At 39.5% G+C, this 24,078-nt stretch overlaps 1 protein-coding gene across 4 annotated transcripts in view; it reads right to left on the reverse strand.

Moving 5' to 3' along the window:
- Myo5a (myosin VA) overlaps positions 1-24,078 on the reverse strand; it is a 157,961-nt gene that overhangs the window by 41,921 nt on the left and 91,962 nt on the right. For all 4 annotated transcript variants that reach the window (XM_041679885.1, XM_041679882.1, XM_041679883.1 and 1 more), the window contains exons 17-25: positions 22,993-23,079; positions 22,799-22,907; positions 19,564-19,775; positions 18,799-18,955; positions 15,879-16,118; positions 13,107-13,355; positions 6,615-6,708; positions 2,356-2,504; positions 587-700 (exon numbers count right to left, since the gene is read on the reverse strand). In XM_041679885.1, the coding sequence (XP_041535819.1) occupies positions 587-700; positions 2,356-2,504; positions 6,615-6,708; positions 13,107-13,355; positions 15,879-16,118; positions 18,799-18,955; positions 19,564-19,775; positions 22,799-22,907; positions 22,993-23,079 (1,411 nt within the window). The remainder of the gene's footprint in view (positions 1-586; positions 701-2,355; positions 2,505-6,614; positions 6,709-13,106; positions 13,356-15,878; positions 16,119-18,798; positions 18,956-19,563; positions 19,776-22,798; positions 22,908-22,992; positions 23,080-24,078) is intronic.

The raw sequence follows: 24,078 nt of genomic DNA on the forward strand, positions 1-24,078 counted from the left end.
AGCCTATAGAATCAGGAAAAAGCGCCGGGCGGTGGTGGCGCACGCCTTTAATCCCAGCACTCGGGAGGCAGAGGCAGGCAGATCTCTGTGAGTTCAAGACCAGCCTGGTCTATAAGAGCTAGTTCCAGGACAGGCTCCAAAACCACAGAGAAACCCTGTCTCGAAAAAACCAAAAAAAAAAAAAAAAAGAATCAGGAAAAAGCAATCCTTTCAAACCAACACACAGCAGCCCCATAGATGCTGTGAGAGCTCCAGGGCAAGTGCAGCCAACAGCTGAGTTGCTGCAGAAACTGCTTGTGTGCAACCGTGATGGAGACAGCTGTAACTACTGCTACAAAACTTAACACTGAAAGAGTAATGTGGGACTCGGGATGCTGCTCAGAGACAGAGCAAATGCTTGTCACATATAAAGTTCTTGGTTCAATTCTACCACCAAAACAAACAAAAAATTAGTATATACATTGCAAAACCATGTACAATAGGTATGTATACATACAACTGATTAAGAATATATAAGCCAATTATTAGAAATGTTGCCTATCAAAAGAACCATGTACATCTTACTTTTAGTGACAGAAAAATGTACCTCTGTCCTTGGTGCAATGTCTTCAGTTTCTGCAAATTCAGAGCTGAAGGTGTATTCAGACTCATTACTGCTGTGGGTAGAGTCTGTTCTCTTGTGTCCTGGCTTAGGCACATTCTGTGAGGTAAATAACCCAAATACAATTCATTTAACATAATAAAACTATACACTGGAAACAGCATCCACAATGTCTTCATTGCAGTCTCTACTCAGTAATTTGCACTGATGGTCAAATGTTCAAGGGTTTTAACCAAATTCTTATAAGGGGTGATCTCCCCAATGAGAAAGGCATGACAGCTTGGTAAGAACTGTTATGAAACCAAAGGGCCAAATGCAGATGACCTTTGACTATTAGCAGAGTCCCCAGGGTCTCATGTAGAACAGTTTAACTTTGAACTCACTATGTAGCTAATGATGACTTAGAATTTCTGATCCTCCTGCCTCTACCTCCTGAGGACTGGATTACAGGCATGAGCTACCACACCCTATATGAGTTCTGAGAATGGTACACAGGCCTTTAGAACCATGCTAAGCAAGGGCTCTATCAATAGGGCTTCTTCAAGGCTCTTTGTTTTTTTGTTTGTTTGTTTTTTAAAGTTTTGAGTTACTCAGTTCAAGCAATGCTTTTAGTGTTGTAATAAAATAAAAGTTACCAGAAAATTCATAAAATACACTGAATGACAGACATAACCATCCATTACATGGTAATAAAGTATAAGCGGTTAAAAAATAAGTAGGAGTTAAATATGTGACTGTAATTTCTGTCACTTTTACACACAACACAACTCTGTGGAATAAGCAGTGAGAATAAGACAGTACAAAGCAGGTAAGCTAGGTGATTGCAGAGTTCACTGAAGATCCCTGAATCATGACCATGATGATTCAGGGGGTCTGGGGGATACTTTTAGGGCACAAGATACCATATCAGTCAGTGTTCAGAAAACTCAGAGGGAATGAAAATGTGGAGTGGGCCAGCCAACTGTACCTAAAGCACAGAGGGGACTCAAAGGAGCCTTATAGCCCTATCTCTAAGTATCTGACTCTATTGAAGTACTTTTGGATAAACTGCATCACTTCTGGGATTGCTTTAAATAATATAATCCATGAAGTGGGGAAGGTAGTGGATAGGAGAGAAAACAGAGATACTTTGACTATTTGAGAACTAGGTGATAGATATAAGTAGCATATTGAATGCATCCTATGTTTCTTTTATATATAACTTACATGACTAAATATTCTCATCTTAAAAAAGTAAAGAAGAATGGAGGCTGGAAAGATGGCTCAAAGGTTAAGATCATTGGCTGCTCTTCCAGAGGTCCTGAGTTCAGTTCCCAGCAACAACATGGTGGGTCACAGTCGTCTATGGTGGGATGTGCTGCCTTCTTCTGGCATGCAGGCAGAACACTGTATACTTAATAAATAAATAAATTTTATTTTATTTTTTTAAAGATTTATTTATTATGTATACAACATTCCTTCCATGTATGCTTGCATGCCAGAAGAGGGCACCAGATCTCATTATAGATGGCCGTAAGCCACCATGTCGTTGCTGGGAATTGAACTCAGGACCTCTGGAAGAGTAGTCAGTCCTCTTAACCTCTGAGCCATCTCTCCAGCTCCCAATAAATAAATTTTAAAAATAAAAAGCAGATGCCAGGTATGAAGGACCATGCCTGTAATCTTCAGGAGGTAGAAAATTGAAGAATCATGAGTCTAAGGCTAGCCTGGGTTACATAGAAAGACTCTTTAAAAAAAAGAAGTGTTGGACTCACCAGCATCAGGGTCATCTCCTCCTTGAGGTCATCATAGCGCTCCTCCAGACGACTAAACTCATTCAGAAGGTTCTGATACCTCAGCCTTTCATCATTTAGGTCAAGCTCCAGCTGTTTTGTCTCTTCTACTAGCTTTCTCTCCATAGTTTCTGAAATAAATAAGAGGATATAGAGGATCAAGGCCTGGGAAAAAGGTGACAGGTGACATGTCAGGCCACAGAGGTGGCAAGAGAAAGCTCTTGAAACATCCCAAAGAGACAGATGAGGAAGCTAGGCCTTCCAGCAGAAGTCAAAGAATAACAGAAGCAACTCAGGGGCTAAAAGCAAAAGCCCCTGGTTAGGGCACTTGGTCACAAATGAGATTAAGAAATCAGTTTTTGGCCGGGCGGTGGTGGCGCACGCCTTTAATCCCAGCACTTGGGAGGCAGAGGCAGGCGGATCTCTGTGAGTTCGAGACCAGCCTGGTCTACAAGAGCTAGTTCCAGGACAGGCTCCAAAACCACAGAGAAACCCTGTCTCGAAAAACAAAAAAAAAAAAAAAAGAAATCAGTTTTTAAAAAAATAGCTGTCCTTTGTTCCAAGGATAATAGCAATCCCATTATTATTTATCATCTAGATTCCAGCATTGCACCTTTTACTCAACTAAGAATTAAATATTGCCTAGGAATCTGCTTCTATATTATAATAAACTTTTTTTTTTAGAACTAAACAGAACAAAAACACCCCCTCCCTGCAAAACTGGAAGGGGGATATGTATACAAAGGCGACTCCACAGAATTCAAGAATGTAAACAGGTGTGCTGACTTCCAGTTTCTCTTGGTGGAACTGAACTTCTAGCCCTGGGAGAGCAGTTTGTGAGTGCAGGAAAAGAAAGAAGCATGACCCCAACTAAATCACTTATGCTTATACATGACAACTCTCATCTATGGGCTCTCCATGAACTATAGCTCTGGTCCCACTAGTTCATGCACTGGTTACAACATGTTCCTCTTTGTTTGCTGTTTAAGACAGTCTTGCTATATAGCCCTGCCTAACCTGGCATTAGAACTATGCAGTCCATCCTGCTTCAATTGTCTCAGTGCTGGGATTATGGGTGTACAACACCACACCCAGATTACAAGAAATTCTGGATAAACTTCCACAACATACTGGTCTAGTAAGCAATATATATATATATATATATATATATATATATATATATATATACACACACACATATATATACATATACACATAAATATATACATAATATAGTTGTATAGCACTCTCTTAGGTTATTCATGTAAGTATTGGCATATATATTTTTTAATTCCAAGTGTTGTTTTAGGATATTCATAAAATACAATAAAATACTTTGTGTGTGTGTGTCAGAGCACACACATACAATTACATGTGGAAGCCAGAGGATCACTACTCATGGGGATATTCACATACCATGTGACCCAGGGACTGAATTTAGGCTTTTAGGCCTGGAAATGAGCCACCTTACTCATAAATTCTTTTGGCTAAATAATGATTCAAAAAGTTATTCTTCAAGAGAATGGTGACTTTTACAGAACTTGTCCTGCTATACGATAGTCAGTCTGTGTAGCTCAGTCCCATGGTTCTATCATACAACCCTCGAGCACATCAAATCCTGTCATCCTATTACCCCTCCATTTCTAACTAGATGACTGCTTAGGCGCTGCTGACTGTGCTGTTTACTTCTTTGCCATCTGGCATGTGTTACTTAAGGAACCTACCTCACTCTGCCTTTTCTGCCAGTAGCTAGCTCACAGGTGTACCCAGACACTTGGGTTTTAGTCAGTTTCATACATGTGTGTGTTTATCTAATGACATGAGAGACATTGATTCCCCAAGGTTGGCAAACAGAGACAAAAGTTTTATACACGCCGGGCGGTGGTGGCGCACGCCTTTAATCCCAGCACTCGGGAGGCAGAGGCAGGCGGATCTCTGGGAGTTTGAGACCAGCCTGGTCTACAAGAGCTAGCTCCAGGGCAGGCTCCAAAGCTACAGAGAAACCGTGTCTCGAAAAAAAAAAAAAAAACAACAACAACAAAAAAAAAACACCGTGTATTTCTGTAGAAATGTTTTCATCATTCTGGATCCTTCCCTGACAACCTGCATTCTAGAAACATCCTTTCATACTATTTTCTTTTGTCCCATTTTAACATTTTATTCTGGCTTCTTGTTATCACCTTGTTTTTTCGTTAAGGTTATTAATCCCAGGATGTCCTCTTGTTCCTCTATATCCTCTTTAATTGGAGGGAAGAAATTATGTGAGGGAAAGTACAGAGGGCTCTATCACCATGGTCTTAAGGGGAAACTTCCAGTTCAACCCTTGCTATCACTCTAATCTTTACTCTGGATGACTTTCAGAATGCCTCCATTTGTTACTGTGATTAAACACTGACTAAAACCTACATGGAAAGGAAAGAGTTTTATTTAGCTTACAAGTTACAGTCCATCTTTGTTTCTTTTTTAATTAATTATTTATTTATTAAAGATTTCTGTCTCCTCCCCTGCCGCAGCCTCCCATTTCCCTCCCCCTCCCCCAATCAACTCCCCCGGACCTCCCACTTCCTTCCAGGTCTAGTAAGGTGAACATCCAAACAGCCTAGGCAAATGGGGCACTGAGCTGAACAGAGAATTCTCAACAGAAGAAGTTCAAATGGCCAAAAGACACTTAAGGTCATGCTCAACTTCCTTAGCGATCAGGGAAATGCAAATCAAGACAACTTTAAGATACCATCTTACACCTGTCAGAATGGCTAAAATCAAAAACACCCATGACAGCCTTTGCTGGAGAGGTTGTGGAATAAGGGGTACACTCATCCATTGCTGGTGGGAATGCAAACTTGTGCAACCACTTTGGAAATCAGTGTGGCAGTTTCTCAGGAAATTCGGGATCAACCTACCCCTGGACCCAGCAATACCACTCTTGGGAATATACCCAAGAGATGCCCTACCATACAACAAAAGTATATGCTCAACAATGTTCATAGCAGCATTGTTTGTAATAGCCAGAACCTGGAAACAACCTAGATGCCCTTCAATGGAAGAATGGATGAAGAAAGTATGGAACAGTCCATCTTTGAAACAAACCAGGACAAGAGCTCAAGCAGGAACTTAGAGGTAGGAAATGAAGCAGAAACACTGGGTGAATGTTGCTTACTGGCTTGCTTAAGGGCTCACATTTGGCTCCCTTTGTTTACACAGCCCACAATCCATCACTAGGGATGGTACCACCCACAGTGGGCTGGGCCCGCCTACAGCAGTTAGCAATCAAGAGAATGCTCCATGCCCATAGGCCAATCTGATGGGTTCCTTTTATTTATGACCATTTTAATCAACCCTACAATCAATAAATAGAATAAATGTACATATTTACTTGTTCTTTATCTTAAAAATTACTTCTCATGTTTAGTTTGGTAGCAAAGAGAATTGAACTTAAAAGGATGACATTCATTATTTTAGTAAAATATAAATAAAAATTAAGTGATCAGAAAGGATCAGAAAGACAAACAGTATATATTCTCAATCAATAAAGATGCTTTTAAAAAAAATTGAACTGATAGAAAAGAGTATAAAAAAAATGGTCACTGGGCACTGGGAAAGCCAGGAGAAAAGCTGTATAAAGGTTCCAAAGTACCGCTGAGCAGGAGAGTGGGAAGGTTCCCCACAAGTACAAATGACAAATTTTGAGAAGATGAAATACCTTGATTTGATCATTATACACACACATGTACCAAATTATTGCACTGTTCCTACAAATATTTCAAATTATATCAGTTTGAAAATATGCAAAGAGCTGAGTGTGGAGGCACATTTGAAAGGGTGAAGCAGGTAGACCGCAGATTCAAAGCCAGTCCGGACTCAAAGAAACAAATGCATGCATGTATGTGTGTGTGGATAAAAAAACACATAAACTATCTACCCACAAATTAGCTCAAGAATTCTTATTAAATCAGTAAGAATCCTATAATTAAAACTCATACACATAAATTTTTAAGAGATACATATTATATTACTGAATAACTTTATATTAGTACATAGAGCCAGCCCAGAGATCAACTTTATAAATTCATTAATTTTAGTAAAATATTTGAGAGTCTTGTTGTAAATGTAGATGACAGCCAAAACTTAAAAAAAATTCAGCTCTAAGTAATACTGTGTAAATGGTAACATAATATCAAACTTATAAAACTTAGGTTTGAAATTGGTTGTTGTATGCTAGGCTAAACCCACATAAACCTTACCTGTCATTTCCTTAGCTTGCTCCACAATGAGGTGATTGAGGGTCTCCTTTTCCTGTTTGAGCAAAGTGTTTTCTTCCTTCAAAGTAGACACCAGCTATAAAATGAAACGCCAAACTGAGATTCTGGTTGTAGTACACCGAGAAGTCCCACAACAGTCTCTGTGCCTCCTGTCTTCACTTAGTTACATCCTGTCACCTGTCACATGTCTCAAATTCACTTCTTCAAAACCATCTCCATTAGAGACCTTTTCTCTGAGTTGTTGCAAAGCTCTGTATTTGCCTCTTTACCATCCTTATGAATGGTTTATTATTTGTTTTCTCCCATAGACTAGACATATCCTGGAGGAACAGGATGGTGATGGTGTTTGTTTTACTCTGTATGATAAACACTTAGCACCTGACTAGCATCTAGAAAACACCTGTTCCCAGAATAGTGATACCACCTTGTTCTATTTTGATTCTGTTGCTGTGATAAAGGAAAGGGTTTATTTCATCTTACACGTCCAGATCACTGTCCATCACCAGGGGGAGCTAAGGCAGGAGTTTGAAGAAGAAACCAGAATTAAGTTTTGCTCCTAGGCTCATGCTCAGCTGTCTTTCTTATATAGCCCAGGCCCACATGCCTAGGGAGTATACCAATTACAGTGGGCTGGGCCTTCCCACGACAATTAGCAATGGAGAAAACACCCCTCAGTCATGCCCAAGAAAATTTTGCTAGGGGCAATTCTTTGAAATTCCATCTTTTCAGTGTGTCAAATTGACAACTAAGATTAGCCATCAAACACCTTCTCATTGTACCATCAGAATACCACAATTCAAAATGGGCAGATTAAAGAAATTGAAGATATGAGTCTTTAAAAAAATTTATGTGTATATGTAAGTGTATGCCGTGTGTGTGTGTGTGTGTGTTTGTGTGTGTGTGTGTGTGTATCCACAGCCAGAAGAGAGTACTGGACCCCACAGAGCTGGAATCACAGATGTATAGGCTACAAACTAAACTCTGGTCCTCTGGAATGGCAAAAGACAAACTTAATAGCTCAGACATCTCTCTGAACCCATGAATTCTTTTAAAAATAAAATCTTTTTCATTTATTCTGAGACTTTCATATATGTATACAATGAATTTTCACCATATTCACACCCTGCTAGTCTTATTGGATCCCATTCCTTACAATTTTCTTCCAACTTCATGTTCTCTCCTTTTTATAAATATGGGTACATTTAGTCAATTCACAGGATAGTGTTGTAGAATATTACTTTAGCCAAGCAAAGATGTGCTACATTTGTTTATGCTGCGGAATACTACTTTAACTGTGTAAAGTGTGTTGCATTTGTTTAATTATGGAAAGATGTGGTGCCTTTGTTTCCCCTTGAGTGTCTGTGTGAAAGCATTTTAGCTTTAGGAATTCACTAAAGGCTTTCTGATATACTCTCTTTTATATCTTTTTAGGAAGAATTTTCTATGTCATAACTTCAAAGAATTTTTTAAGAACTTCAATATAGTGCTTGAAGTTCTAGCAATAGCAACAAGACAACATAATGGAATCAAGGGGATTCGAATTGGAAAGGAAGAAGTTAAACTTTCGTTATTTGCAGATGATATGATAGTGTACATAAGCGACCCCAAAAACTCCACCAAAGAACTCCTACAGCTGATAAACAGTTTTAGTAATGTGGCAGGATACAAGATCAACTCCAAAAAATCAGTCGCCCTCTTATACACAAAGGATATGGAAGCAGAGAGGGAAATCAGAGAAGCTTCACCATTCACAATAGCCAAAAACAGCATAAAATATCTTGGGGTACATCTAACCAAGGAAGTGAAAGATCTATTTGACAAGAACTTTAAGGCATTGAAGAAAGAAATTGAAGAGGATACCAAAAAATGGATGGACCTCCCTTGCTCTTGGATTGGGAGGATCAACATAGTAAAAATGGCAATTCTACCAAAGGCTATTTATAGATTCAATGCAATCCCCATCAAGATCCCATCAAAATTCTTCACAGATCTGGAGAGGACAATAATCAACTTTATATGGAAAAACAAAAAACCCAGGATAGCCAAAACAATCCTATACAATAAAGGATCTTCTGGAGGCATTACCATCCCTGACTTCAAACTCTATTACAGAGCTACAGTAATGAAAACAGTGTGGTACTGGCATAAAAACAGAGAAGTCGACCAATGGAATCGTATAGAAGACCCGGATTTTATCCCACAAACCTATGAACACCTGATTTTCGATAAAGGAGCTAAAAGTATAAAATGGAAGAAAGAAAGCATCTTCAACAAATGGTGCTGGCACAACTGGATGTCATCTTGTAGAAGAATGAAAACAGACCCTTATCTATCACCGTGCACAAAACTCAAGTCCAAATGGATTAAAGACCTCAATATCAGCCCGAACACACTGAACCTGATAGAAGAGAAAGTGGGAAGTACCCTACAGGAGCTGGGCACAGGAGATCGCTTCCTATGTATAACCCCAGAAGCACAGACATTAAGGGCAACATTGAATAAATGGGACCTACTTAAACTGAGAAGCTTCTGTAAAGCAAAGGACATAGTCAATAAGACACAAAGGCAACCTACTGATTGGGAGAAGATCTTCACCAACCCCACAACAGACAAAGGTCTGATCTCCAAAATATATAAAGAACTCAAGAAACTAGACTTTAAAATGCTAATTAACCCAATTAAAAAATGGGGCACTGAACTGAACAGAGAATTCTCAGCAGAGGAAGTTCAAATGGCCAAAAGACACTTAAAGTCGTGCTCAACTTCCTTAGCAATCAGGGAAATGCAAATCAAAACAACTTTGAGATATCATCTTACACCTGTCAGAATGGCTAAAGTCAAAAACACCAAGAATAACCTTTGCTGGAGAGGCTGTGGAGGAACGGGTACCCTCATCCATTGCTGGTGGGAATGCCATCTTGTGCAACCACTGTGGAAGTCAGTGTTTCGGTTTCTCAGGAAATTCGGGATCAACTTACCCCTGGACCCAGCAATACCACTCCTGGGAATATACCCAAGAGATGCTCTATCATATGACAAAAGCATTTGTTCAACTATGTTCATAGCAGTATTATTTGTAATAGCCAGAACCTGGAAACAACCTAGATGCCCTTCAATGGAAGAATGGATGAAGAAAGTATGGAATATATACACGCTAGAGTACTACGCTGCGGTAAAAAACAATGACTTCTCGAACTTTGCAGGCAAATGGATGGAAATAGAAAACACTATCCTGAGTGAGGTGTCCCAGACCCAAAAAGATGAACATGGGATGTACTCGCTCATAATTGGTTTCTAGCCATAAATTAGGGCCACGGAGTCTACAATAGGTGAACCTAAAGAAGCTAAGTAAGAAGGTGAACCCAAGGAAAAACATATAGTTATCCTCTTGGCTAAGGGAAGTAGACCCAATTGCCGGGGAGAAAATTAGGATCTTGGGGGTGGGGTGGGATGGGGGTAAGGGGAGATGGGGAGAGAAAAGGTAGAAGGGAAGGAGGGGGGACTTGGGGAATCAGGAGAATTGGGATAAAGGAAAGGTGGATAGGGGAGCACGGAACCACAATTCTTAGTTAAGGGAACCACTTTAGGGTGAGCAAGAGATTTGACCCTAGAGGGGCTCCCAAGTGCCCAACATGAGGTTCCCAGTTAGTTCCTTGGGTAGCTGAGGATTGGGAACCTGAAATGACCCTATCCGAGAACAATACTGACGAATATCTTGCATATCATCATAGAACCTTCATCTGGTGATGGATGGAGACAGAGACAGAGACCCACACTGGAGCACTGGACTGAGCTCCCAAGGTCCCAATGAGGAGCAGAAGGAGGGAGAACATGAGCAAAGAAGTCGGGACCACGAGGCGTGCACCCACCCACTGAGACAGTGGAGCTGATCTACTGGGAGCTCACCAAGGCCAGCTGGACTGTGACCGAAAAAGCATGGGATAAAACCGGACTCTCTGAACATGGCGAACAATGAGGGCTGATGAGACGCCAAGGACAATGGCACGGGGTTTTGATCCTACTTAATGTGCTGGCTTTGTGGAAGCCTAGCCAGTTTGGATGTTCACCTTCCTAGATATGGACGGAGGGGGGAGGACCTAGGACTTACCACAGGGCAGGGAACCTGGACTGCTCTGTGGACTGGAGAGGGAGGGGGAGAGGAGTGGGGGGAGGGGTAGAAGGGTGGGAGGAGGGGGAGAAGGATGGGAGGAGGGGGAGGGAAATGGGAGGCTGGGAGGAGGTGGAAACTTGTTTTTTGTTTATGTTTTTTTTCTTCTTTTCTTAATAAAAAAAATTATTAAAAAAAAAAAAAGAACTGACCTTTTTTTAAATTTCATGCTTAAATAAATAATGACCTTAGATAAATACTGATGTATTTATTTCCTTATAATAGCATGCTTTAAGAAATTATGGAAATGGGGCCAGGCATGGTGACACATGCCTAAAATCTGAGCACCTAGGAAGCAGAGGCAGTCAGATCTCTATGAGTTTGAGGCAGGCTTGGTCTAACAGTAAATTCAGGCCAGCTAGGGCTACATAGTAAGACCTTGTCTCAAGAGAAATTAGTTAGTAGGTTATTAAAGTATATATTTTACTACAATTAAAAAAACAAAAGCAAAGGTGGGACCCCTTATTTGTTCCTCACAGAGTATCTTCTCTGTGCTTTTCATCATTATCTGTCACTTTAACTGATATATCAATCAGGTCTAGTGGTAGAGCCTAGCCTGGTGAAGCTGTTAGATGTTCAGGCTTTTGCCCAAATGATTCCATTAACTTTGGGGAAACCAATCCGGAAGAAAAAGACACCTTTGTCAGGCCTGAACACAGAGAGAAAAGATTCAGTGGTCTCACGGCTGCTTGAGTCAGCTTTATTTAGGACCTTTTCTTATCATTCTACTTGGACTGGTATCCACCACTTTTTACCACAATTTGGGACAGCAGAGAAACCAATGTTTGGGCCATAGGAGCCCTGAAGTTTGACTGTTTGGATCTCTCTTATCAGTCTATCTTGGACCTTGCCTTCCTTTTTGAGAGGGTAATGGGGTTTTAAGAGAATGAATCTCCAGCAAAACACACACACACACACACACACACACACACACACACACACAGAAAGAAAGAAAGAAAAAAGAAAGCCATCTTCCCAGAGGAATCTTGAAAGCTTTCAGAGACTGAAGAAGAAAAGAGATCTTAAATGCTCAAGGGTATCCTTTAAAATGCATATTTGAATTATGCAAGAACAAAGTTGCCACGACAAAGGATACTGCACAGTGGCACTGCATTTCTATGTATAGAGTGGGTCTCACTCAGATGCAGGAGGAATTCTATGGACTATGAGCACCATGAATGATGGGGTAGCAGTTGTACTGGCTACACAATTTTGCCTGCAGTTCAGCTAAGCTCTTCCTGAAAAGAATGAGTCCCTGTTCAGAATCCAGCACAGAAGAAACAAGTGAGGATTATTCAGTTGCAGCTGACAACTCACCCATTTTCCTCTAGAGAAGGTGATCCTTGTGGACTCATTCAAATCAATTACTACCTCTCAGGAAGCCCAGTTGTAAGGGTCTTTTAGAAATGTTTAAATACACTTCGTTACCACTTCTTAGAAGCCCTGCATTTTCCCATGCCCAACAAGTTTTAATGTAAGTTAAATTCATAGCATGGAAGCATGGATGAGACTGAACATTTGGGAATTTCATCTGCTCAGCAGCTCCTGTCTAGATTTTTCCAACTTGGACTTAACATAGTTTAACACAGGTATTCATGGGAATTCCTACTATAAATTCAGGTACTAACAGTTCTCTGATCTGCCTGAGAATCACAGCATCCCTTACCAAGAATAAGGAGTCTGCATCTCATGAAGTCCACACTGAAAAAGTCTGTAATAAATGTTATGATATGACTGTCTTTTCTTAACATCCTTAAATTCACTGTTAATATCTGGAGGTGGGACCTCAGGGAGACAACTGGGTAATAAAAACTGTGCCCTTATGAATAGGATAACCTATTTATGGATTAATGTATTACTGAGGGAGTGGTTTTGCTATATAAAAGTTGCACACTTGTTCTTCTTTGCCATGTGATACCGGATATATGATGTAATCATAAAATCTTCACCAGAGGCTGGTACCACACTCTTGGACTTCTTAGCCTCCAGAATATGGCTATATAAGCCTCTAATCTTTATAAATTACCTAATCTGAGGCATCTTGTTACAGGAACGGGTATCTATAACAGTACATAGACATCAATTTCATTGGGTTTTGTTTCTGTTTCCACTAGTTTTTACCTCAAGACTACAGCCTACTTGTTGATTATGGGGCAGAGATGTTTGGGAAACATTAGTATAATCTATAAACCTCTGAAATTTGTGTTATTCTTTGATTAAAATTAATATAGTGTCACATGAACCAGGCCAGGATGACAGCATTTACTCTGTGCAAGGGGCACTGGGATAAGAATGCCGTTTTGTACCTGCTCAGTTTCTTGTTTGTATTTATCTGCTCGTTCTTCAATGGATTTTTTCTCTGATCGAGTTTGTTCCAGGTCTTTGCGGAGCTTGGCAATTTCTTCCTGCAGACTGAGGACCCGCCCAGTGGCAACCTTAGCTTCCTCCTCACTTAACTGAAGACGTTCTACATCATTTCGTAGTTTTTCAGTCTCAGAGTTGTATACTCCTTCCAGATTGGTCAGTTTCTCCATGAGGCATTTGTAGTCTTTATTCTTTAAATACAAACGTAAGTAACAATAAGTAAATACTTATAATATGAATGACCAAATATATGCAGTAAGAAAACCATAGTGATTAGTCAGATTCTTCCAGGCTTTGGTTAATTACATTCTTTTTTTTTTTTTTTTTTTTTGGTTTTTCGAGACAGGGTTTCTCTGTGGCTTTGGAGCCTGTCCTGGAACTAGCTCTGTAGACCAGGCTGGTCTCGAACTCACAGAGATCCACCTGCCTCTGCCTCCCGAGTGCTGGGATTAAAGGTGTGCGCCACCAACGCCTGGCTGGTTAATTACATTCTTTTAGGATTTTCCTTTTATTTGTTTTGAGATTGGGTCTTACTATTTAGTACAACTGCTCCAGAACTTGTGTAACTCAAAAGCCTAGAACTCATGATCCTCTGTCTCAGATTTATAGGTGTGCACAACCAAGTCCAGCTATGAATTCCTTTTTACCGAGACAGGGTCTTATATGCAGCCTTGGCTGGCCTGTAACTCACTATGGAGACCAGGCTGGTTTCAAACTCATAAGAGAGCCACCTGCCTCTATCTCTGCCTCTGCGGTACTGAGATTAAAGGCATGTTATACCATTCTTATAAATTCTTATGACATCATTACAGCATTGAGATAGGATCTGGCCAAATTTGCTATACAAAAATGATCATAATATACCCTGCATTGAAAATGACATTAAGCTAGGTGTAGTGATACACTCCTTTAATCCTAGCAATTAGTAGGCAGAGACAGCTGGATCTCTGTGAGTTCAAAGCTGGCCTGATCTAAACAGTAAGTTCCAGGATAGCCAGAGCTAAAACAGTGAGAACCTGTCTCAAACAACAACAACAACAAAGAGCCCTCCCAAACCCACAAAACCCAAAACAACTCAACAATATTGAGCATCAGAACATAGTAACAACACATTTCCTTAGTGCAAGTAGAAAATGATATGGCATTATAGTTCCTACCTGCTCAGCACTTTTCATAATCTAAACAATGGCTTCTTCATCATACAAATGAATAACACCACAGAACAATTAATTCTGATTTATATGATATGCAACATAAATATGATTTTCTCATAATCATAGAGTTTTGCAGTGAATTCTTATGTTTGTAATTTTTAAAGAAGATTTATTTATGTCCTTTTTGTCTGTATATACATTTGCACACCAGAAGGGGACATTGGGACCCATGGGACTATAGTTATAGATGGTTGTGAGCCACCATGTAGGTGCTGGGAATTGAACTCAGAGGACTTCTGGAATACAGCTGGTGCTCTTAACAGCTGATATATCCTTCCAGTCCCACAGTTTCCTAGTTTTTAGTCTAGAAATAAGGGAAGGAGATGAAGAGATGGCTTGCTGGTAAAGGGCACTGGCTGCTCTTTCAGATCTGGTTCAATTTTCAGCACCCACACTGGGGCTCACAACTATCTGTAACTCCAGTTTCAGGAAATCTGACCTTTGGCCTTCTTACATGGTTCACAGACAAACATGCAGACAAAATACCAATACACATAAAGTTAAAGTAAGTAAATAATAATTAATTCAAAACAAGGGACTGGATGGATACTTGTTGTTTGAAACTACCTTCGAATAATATTAAAAATCATGTACTAAACCTAAGTGTGAGAACACAAACCTGTAATTTCATCTACCTGTTAGGCAGAGGTAGGACTACAACTTTAAGGCCAGCCCGTTCTATTCAATAAGGCCTCTCTTTGGAAAAAAAAAATGTGGAGATATGTATACATATACACAATATTGTACTTATTGTATCTATTTGTTGTTTTTGAGACATAATCTCACACTGTACGCTAGGGTAGTCTTGACTTTGAGGCAGTTCTCCCGTCTCAGCTTCCTGCATACCCGTAATACAGATTTAAGCCACTACATTTATCTTAAGGCTTGAGATTTTTAGCTCAGTGACAGTATCTGTCTACCACAGGTCAGAACTTGGGGCTAATACAAAAAATAAGCTTATGTGCAAGGGAGAAGATGAATAAGAATGATAAAGTAGATAAAAATCTTAAAATTCCTCTCATTTCATAAACCTTTCTGATGAATCCTACTTCATTTTGACCCATCTCTCCTTGCTGTCTTTTTTGTTTTGTTTTGTTTTCAAGACAGGGTTTCTCTGTAGCTTCCCTTCTTTATGTCTTACATATTCTTAATTACCTTTAGATCATTTGCATGTACTAAAATACCACTTAGTAACTACTGCTAAGCAAGAGCACTTTCTCTCTGAAGCCTGTACATCCTCCTGCTTCTCTGGCGACTGCCGTGCCCAACAGCTGTCAGAGAAGACACACATACAAATGAGAGGCAGGGAAGGAAGAATTCTGCAAAGTATAAATTATAATATGGCTCATGATCACACAGTTTTGGAGTAGGGTGTTTTAAAAACTAAGTCCCTGTCTGTTCCTTTCCTTCAGGGTCAGTCCAGAAGAAAGGCCACTAAAAGCGACCCTGTGGGTCTCCAGCTGTGCTCTATCTAGCTTTAGGGCCTCTTTAAAAACACACCTGCTCATCCACTTTGCGCTGCAGCTGCATAATCTTGTTTTCCATGCCAATATGGAGCTTCTTGTAGCGTTCCACAGAGCGAGCCTCAATTTTCAGTTTCTTCAGCTCACGCTTGGCCATCATCCGCCGGAAACAGCACTGAAGGTAGATGATGGCTTGCATGGTTCTCTTATAATGTGTACGAGCCAGCCAGCCACGAACACGTTTCTGAATGATGACTGCTTTATGCTCACGAAGTATCTGCAGGAAAAGGGAGATAACCTGAGTCTCTAGACTAGACTCAAAAGTTCAACTCTATGCTCCTATGTATGTCAAACTGAGAGTCCACACTTAGAGAGGACAAAATATTGAAACAACAACGGTTTTATGTGGATTATATATCAATATATTTCTCAAATCATCTTTCCTTTTTTTTAATTTTTTATTTATTTATTTTTTTGTTGAAAAAATTTCCACCTCCTCCCCGCCTTCCATTTCCCTCCCCCTCCTTCCACTCCTCTCCCCCTCCCCCTACTCCTCTCCCCTCCCTCTCGAGTCTGATGAGCAGTCCGGAGGGAGAACATGAGCAAGGAAGTCAGGACCACGAGGGGTGCACCCACTCACTGTGACAATGGGGCTGATCTATTGGGGGAGCTCACCAAGGCCAGCTGGACTGGGACTGAATAAGCATGGGATAAAACCAGACTCTCTGATCAAATCATCTTTCAATGTCCACTTTTCTAGTTACATTTTATTATACATACACACAACTATAAACAATACATGGAATTGGAAGCAGTTTAAATAAAAAATACCAGATTGCAAAAAGGAAAAATTCTACAAAGAACACAAAAACTGCATCAGTTCCTTATTGGTGTAGGATTTCTGCTTGTAAAAGGCCTTATAAAACTAAGAATCAGGTACTTTATGAACTATGTGCTATTAAAATAAAAGATTGTCCCACTACACTGCTTCACTATGCATTGGGCCTGGACTTGAGGTCATGGGCATGGCCAGTAAGCTGGCTGAGAAGCTGACACCTGAGTTAGCGAATGGTTATTTATGACTTACTGACCACACTCCTGAAACTCAGAAGGTGACATTCTCTTTGTTTGTTTGAAACAGTATATTTCTGGGTAGCTCTGGTTAGCCTAGAATTCATTATGTAGACCAGGCTGGCATTGGACCCATGAAGGTCCACCTGCTTCTGCCAGTTGAGTGCTGGGGTTAAAGGCATGTGCCACCTGCCTCAGCCTAACGTTGTTGCTCTTGTCTGCCACATTTGAGGTGTATCATTCTAGTATGATTTCCTCCATTGTTGTTTCCAATGCAGCAGTAATCTGTTATGGATGTCAAGGTAAAGGCACATGCTTTAAAAGGAAAGCTAAACACACGGAAATGTAAAAGAAAGTAATCTTACTTTTACTTTTTTAAAGTCATGACAGTTTCTTAAACTTTAATATAACTTAGAAGAAAAGGGTTGCCTTATGAGAAAGATTTCTTGTCACTGAAGACCATTAAGCAGAGACAATGTGAACAATTTTTAGAAAAGTTTTTCCCCTGGAACCCACAAGATGGAAAGAATCAATCCTCTAAGTTGTCCTCTGACACCCGCACTGACACAATGGCACACATGTATGCACACACTCAAAACCAAGTACATGATTTAAAGCAGATCCATGAGATCTGTGATCTACAGAGGACAGTAACGATTCTAAGATAGAAACAGTACTTGTCAGTAGAAGATGCATGGTTAGTGTGCATGAAGCCTTGAATTCAACCCCAGTGCCTCATGCAAAAAAAAAAAAAAGATTATTTGTTGGGCTTGTGAGATGGCTTAGTGGGTAAGAATTGTTTGCTACACAAACATGAGGACCTAAGTATGAATTCCCAGAACCCACATGAAAAGCTGAGATGGATACATGCCGCTATAGCCCTAGCACTGAGAGGTGGAGATGAGTTGATCTTGGGAGTTTACTGGCTTCAGGTTCAGTGAGAGATTCTGTTTCAGGGTAATAAGAAAGACAACCAAAATCCTGTTCTGGTCTCAACATAGGTATGTATAACTTGCATACCCACACAATGACAAGCCTGCAAAACACACAAACACGCATGCACGTACACACAGAGTATCAAAATGTACCATATTCCAGTTAATGTAATTTTAACCATACAGATATTATAGTTATTTCCTTTTCACCATGATAAATTCTCCTAAGCTTTTCTTATTCTGTCTACGTGTCATATATTTAACCTATTTGTGTAGTTTACCTCTCTGTAGCTGTCTACATATTGTCCTAATCCTTGGAACTTATAGTTGTGATTTTATTTGGAGAACAGATGTGACCAGGTTAAGGATCTTGAGATGGGGATATTATCCTGGATTATAAAAGTGGGACTTAAATACTACCATAATTTAAAAACTACCTTTAAAAAACCAATTATTTGGGGGAGCATATGTGGGAGTTGACTCTTTCCTTCCACAATGTGAAGTCTGGGGATCTAACCAGCCCCATGATTTTTAGTAAGGGATAAATGATACAAGGATAGAGCAGAGATGAATACAGGCACAGGAGTGTAAGCCACCACAGGAAGGGACAAGGAATATATTCTGTCTTTGGGCTTTTGGAGAATGTGGTACTGCTGATACCTTGATTACAGCCCAGTGGTTTTGGATTTTTGGCCTCCAAAAAGCTGAGAAAATAAGTCCTGTTGTTTTTAGCAACCAAATTGGTGGTTTCTATTTCACTTTACTTTTTTAATTTTACAAATTTTCAAACAAATGGAAATAGGAAGTATATTTTCTATTGTCTTGTTAACAAGTATATCTAATTACTCAATACTAGCATACTTTTCAATTGTGTTGTCTCCACATGGCTTTTGTATAGACAGAAAATATGATTACTGGAATGTATGAACAAACTTGAAAACAGCACCTTACCTTGCGATATCTATTTCTTGCCAAATAGCCTCTCAAATAAGACTGAAGAACAATAGTAGCAGCTCGTCGAATCTTGTACTTCCTGCGAACCACATACATGCGCCAGTACTTTTGAATGGTGGTTGCTGCCTTGGTTCTGCGTAGGAACTTAGCATAGCTGGTCAAAGAAAATAGTGGTGTATTGTCAGTCATCAAGACCGCAAAACATCAATGTCAATGTCTTAGGTATCCTAAGCAGACCTCACTGGTGGTTGTTCTAATATTCATGACAAATAAGCATTTATAGTTACTCACACATGTTCAGAATGTGCAGCTTCTGAAGTACTTTTTCATTGAGGCTTCCCTAATTTTGAAAAGCAGGATGTTCCATATTGTCACATAAACTTAAAAAAGACTTCATAAAATTAAAACTGTTTGTATATGTATACTGAAATATAACTATTTGTTAGGACTTTTCTGTTAATTGCTCCTCAATAGAGTCAGATTAACTGTCTCATATTCATAGTTATTTTAATTTACACACACTTTCTTCAACTTCCATGTTTTAGCAAAAGAGATACAAATTCTAAGTTGGTAGCAATTCAAATCTGAATTATTCCAAGTCTACGTGAAATTCTATTTTTTTAATTGTCTTTTAAGTTAGTTTGTTGTACTTTGAAATTAATAACGAGTGAGATGCTAACTTCTCAGGGAGGGTAGTCATTCAGATTCGTTCTGAATGGACCATGAATTAGCCGAGGTCCACGAGGCCATAAGGAGACTTACCATCGAGCCTGATAGCCCCGCACGTATCGCTGCACTGTGATGGCTGCCCTCTGCATGCACAAATATTTCTTCCTTAGCAGCCACCCACGGATGGTCTTCTGGATCCGGATGCAGGCAGCCCTCAGTTTGTCAGCCCTCAATTTTTCTAGATAGGCAACTTGACCAGCACGGAAAAAGATCTTTGTCTTACCAAACTGGTATTTGTCCTTGTCCTATTTTAGAGAGAAAAATATAAACAGAAACACTGATTTTATAAAACAAATTAAAGATGGGGAAAATCTAGAAGCAGAATTAGTAAAAGAATGAATCTATTATCTAAAACCTGGGTTACATCTCAATGAACTAACAGAACCAGATTTTTTTTTATCCTATTTAAGTTACGTAAATAGAAAGGATTTTAGAGAAAATGGTAGCCTAAGAGTTATTTTCCAGAATTATTCTACCTGGAATTAATATCTGGGCCCAAAACTGGCAGTGGGTTCTATGTAGCTATTATCTGCTTGTTTGAATTTTAAACATCTTAAGGAAATGGAGGTGCTCCCTTTGACTGACTGCTGTAAGATTACATCAGACTGCATAATCCAGGAGCAGCTGAAGAAACAAACAAACCAGTGTGAAGAATAAGGCAGGAAGAAAGCACAGAAAATAAAAAAGTTAAAAAAAAAAACAAAAACAAACCACCAGCCAATCCCTCCAAATCCCTGTGCTCATGTTAAGGGTATGCATCTAAATAGTTACCATGTGGCTTCAACAGTGTCTAAAAACAAATACAACCTCATAAATGTGTTAAAAACCATCTACAGATTGCCAATTTCTTTTATTAATATTGCATTGGCTTTTATGCATAAGCAGAGCTGTAGACAGAGATATTCATGTGATTCACCTCAGATGTAAGCATGCAAATCATTAACCATTTTCATATCAAAAGAACAGCGCAATTTACATATAATAATCACTACTGTGTTGGAATTCTAAGCAAAAATAGAGAAACTCAATTTCTGTTGTAAGCACATATATATCCCTTTAAACATGAAGTTAAAAAATTAGAGACTGAGCCGGGCGGTGGTGGCGCACGCCTTTAATCCCAGCACTCGGGAGGCAGAGGCAGGCGGATCTCTGTGAGTTCGAGACCAGCCTGGTCTACAAGAGCTAGTTCCAGGACAGGCTCCAAAACCACAGAGAAACCCTGTCTCGAAAAACCAAAAAAAAAAAAAAAATATAGAGACTGTAACATATATCTGAGAAGTCTAAAATTATTCACTAACATTTGCATGGAAACCCTAACTAGGTCCTCTCCCACTGTCCATCATACCTTAGCTACTACCTCTGCCTCCACTGGATCCAGGCCTTGAGTGGTCTGGGTGAGGAGGCAGGTGCATGATTGTCTCAGCTTTTTGTTCCACATTCCCATCTGAACCCAAATTAGAAAAGAGTTGGGCCAAACTCAAAAAACTCCAAGAAATATTAAAAAGCATTACATCCTTAGGGAGGGATGGGATCCTTAGTTCTCTCAAAGGGGGAAAAATTATTAAAGAAGTTTTACATTTAATTAATAGATAGTAATTATGACTACTTCATAGTGAGGCACAAGTAAAATTAATTTTTGAACATCTTTTCATAAGTCTCAAACTCATCAAGACTCAGGTTAGAGATTTTCTATGTGTCCTGTGAGGGCCTGGGAAACTGTTAAATATACAAATTATAAGGGATTTAGTTCAGTGGTAAAGCATTTGCCTAGTATATGCAAAGTCCTGGGTTGTATCACTAGAACAGAAAAAAAAAAATAAAGTGTGGGGGAAAGGGTGTTAAATTGTTTGGTCCATCCCAGACCTACTGAATCAGAAATTCTAGGGGTGGAGGCCAGCAATCTGTATCAGGCAAGCCCTCCAGGTGACTACACAAAATAGTTTGAGAGTTTCTTTGACTGTCATGGAACTGTCTATAGCACCATCATCTATCTATATAATTCTCTACTGTCTCATACACAACTCTTACTCTGTAAAAGGCTACCTTACTGTTTCATTTTAAAAATGTTTTATGTGTATCCGTGGCTTGCTTGCACAGAATGCCCACTACATGCATGGCTAGTGTCTGTAGAGTCCAAAAGAAGGTGCTGCATCCCTTGGAACTTGAAGAACGATTGTGAGCTACCATGTGGGTGCTGGAAACAAAACCTAGGTCTTCTGCAGAAACAGCAAGTGCTTTAACTGCAGAGCCATGTCTCCAGCCCTAAAGATTTATTTTTCATGTGTCTCTATGAGTGTATGTTGTGTGTGTTCAGTGCCCACTTAAGTAAGAAGGGGGCGCTGGGTCTCCTGGAGCTGGAGTTACAGTTGCAAGCCAGCAATGTGGGTGCTGGGAACTGAACACGATCTTACGCCACAGCAGCAAGAGCTCTTAAGCATTTCTCCAGCCACTTCAGCAAATCTTGGTTTTTTTTCCCCTACTTTTTAATAGCTTATTTCATTTTTAACCAAACATACGTATTCTTCAGATCCTGACTTAAATCCCACACTTCATATAATTATTCTTCTTTCTCACAATTGGATATAATTTTGCCTTCCTTTAATATCTTCCTCTCTATTTTTGTCATTTTTTTAAATATTAAGATTTTTAGTAATATATATGTATATATATATAAATATATACATACATGCACTCATGCATACATGTGTGTCTCTGTGAATGAAAATGTAAGCATCTAAGAAGACAGAGGTGCTGGCTCCTTTGGGAACTAACGTTACAGTTGGGTGTGGGCCACCCTACATGGGTCTGGAGTCTAGTATGCACTTTTACTGAGCCAAATCTCGAGCCCTCACTCAATATTTGAGGTAGAAATAATTATCTGCATGCTCATCGTTAAAATGCATCTTTACTCATCTTTAAAATAAAAATGGGCTCTTTTCCTTAATTATATCTGGTATCGTGCATAACTAAATACTAAGAACATTTTTGTTGACAATGATCAAACTATCTAAAAGGGCTGTGTCTCAAGTCTAAGTCCAACCTTTTTCAAAACAGTTTTCTGGTGTTGGCTATCAGCATCCACATTACTCCTAGCATAGTAAATACAGTGAGTCTCACTTGAACTCTATGTCAGGTGTTTTCCTACTTAAGCAATCTAATAATGTGGGTTATGATATTTAACGTGAAGTTTGCAGGGATTTTACAGTTCAGAATGATAAAGCCTCTGGACAATACCTTTCAGCAACAATTAAGTAAAAATCATTCTCACCAATATCAGTTTCTCTAATACATTCTTGCATGTTTGTTTTCTGTCTCCCAGCACATCTTTCTGCTTCATTAGGACCCGATACCGGCTGAAAAACTCTTGATAAGTCCACCTAGAACAGAAGCCCATAACAGCTTAAAGATTCAAGCAAGAACTGCTTCCATAAAGCTCCCTTACATTGAAGACTGTGGGCTCACCGTGAGGGAAAACCTGCTGCACTGATTCGGATGGTCTCCAGGACACCACATGCTCTCAGTTGCTGTACTGCCCTCTTCTCATCAAATCTGCATGGAGAAACAAAAGCTGTTAGCCCACAAAGACCCAGGCTGTCAAGGGTTAAATTCTTCTGTCAAAAGGCAAGTAGATGAACTAGAAAAGAAAGCATTCAAAATCTGGAACAGTGACCAAAATGAAAAACTCTATGAAAGAGTAGAGAAGAAACATTTTGCAGTAAAAATAAAGAGCTGTAGATAGTTCCTCTGGTTCATATACTAGAGTGTCATAAGAAAGTCCACAGTGCATACTAAAAAGAAAGAAGACAGAATTTTCTCTCACTTTGCCCATCTTGTAATGAGTGTGCAATTATGGCTTAGCCTGACTGAAAATCCTCCCATTTCATTAGCTCAGTACATAGACCACCCCTGGGGTAAAGACTGATGAAACTGAAACACAAATTAAACATGCCCCATTCAGTTATTTTAAAAACAACTACACAGAGGCAGGTAGATCTCTGTGAGTTTGAGGACAGCCTGGTTTAAAGAGTGAGTTTCAGGATAGCCAGAACCACACAAAGAAACCCTGTCTCGATAAACAAAAACAAATAAACAAAAAACACCCCCCAAAAGCAACAACTTCATTTTTTTTCTACAAGCCACTTACTGTGAACATACGAAACATTGGTATTAGTAAAGCAATAAAAATGTATTTATTTATTACATTTCACATTTATTTTATCCTAAGCATGATGGTTTGAATGAGAATGGCCTCCATAGGCTCATATATTTGAAGACTTGATCCCCATTTAGTGGAAATGCCTAGGAAGGATTAGGAGGTGTGTGACTTTGTTGGTGAAGGTATCGCTGGGGTTTCAAAACCTCTTCCCATTCCCAGCTAGCTTTCCCTGTCTCTCTCTGTCTTATGCTTGTTGATCAAAATGTAAGCTCTCAGCATTGGTCCAGCAAGACCATCCAGACATTCACTCATACACTGTAGAATAAGAGCTGCAACTTTGAGTCTATATAGTTAGACTTTTCTTTCTTTCTTTCTTTCTTTCTTTCTTTCCT

Source organism: Microtus oregoni, unplaced genomic scaffold (assembly GCF_018167655.1).
Source record: "Microtus oregoni isolate MIOR12 unplaced genomic scaffold, Mior012 000032F_ref0000030, whole genome shotgun sequence".
Lineage (NCBI taxonomy): Eukaryota > Metazoa > Chordata > Mammalia > Rodentia > Cricetidae > Microtus > Microtus oregoni.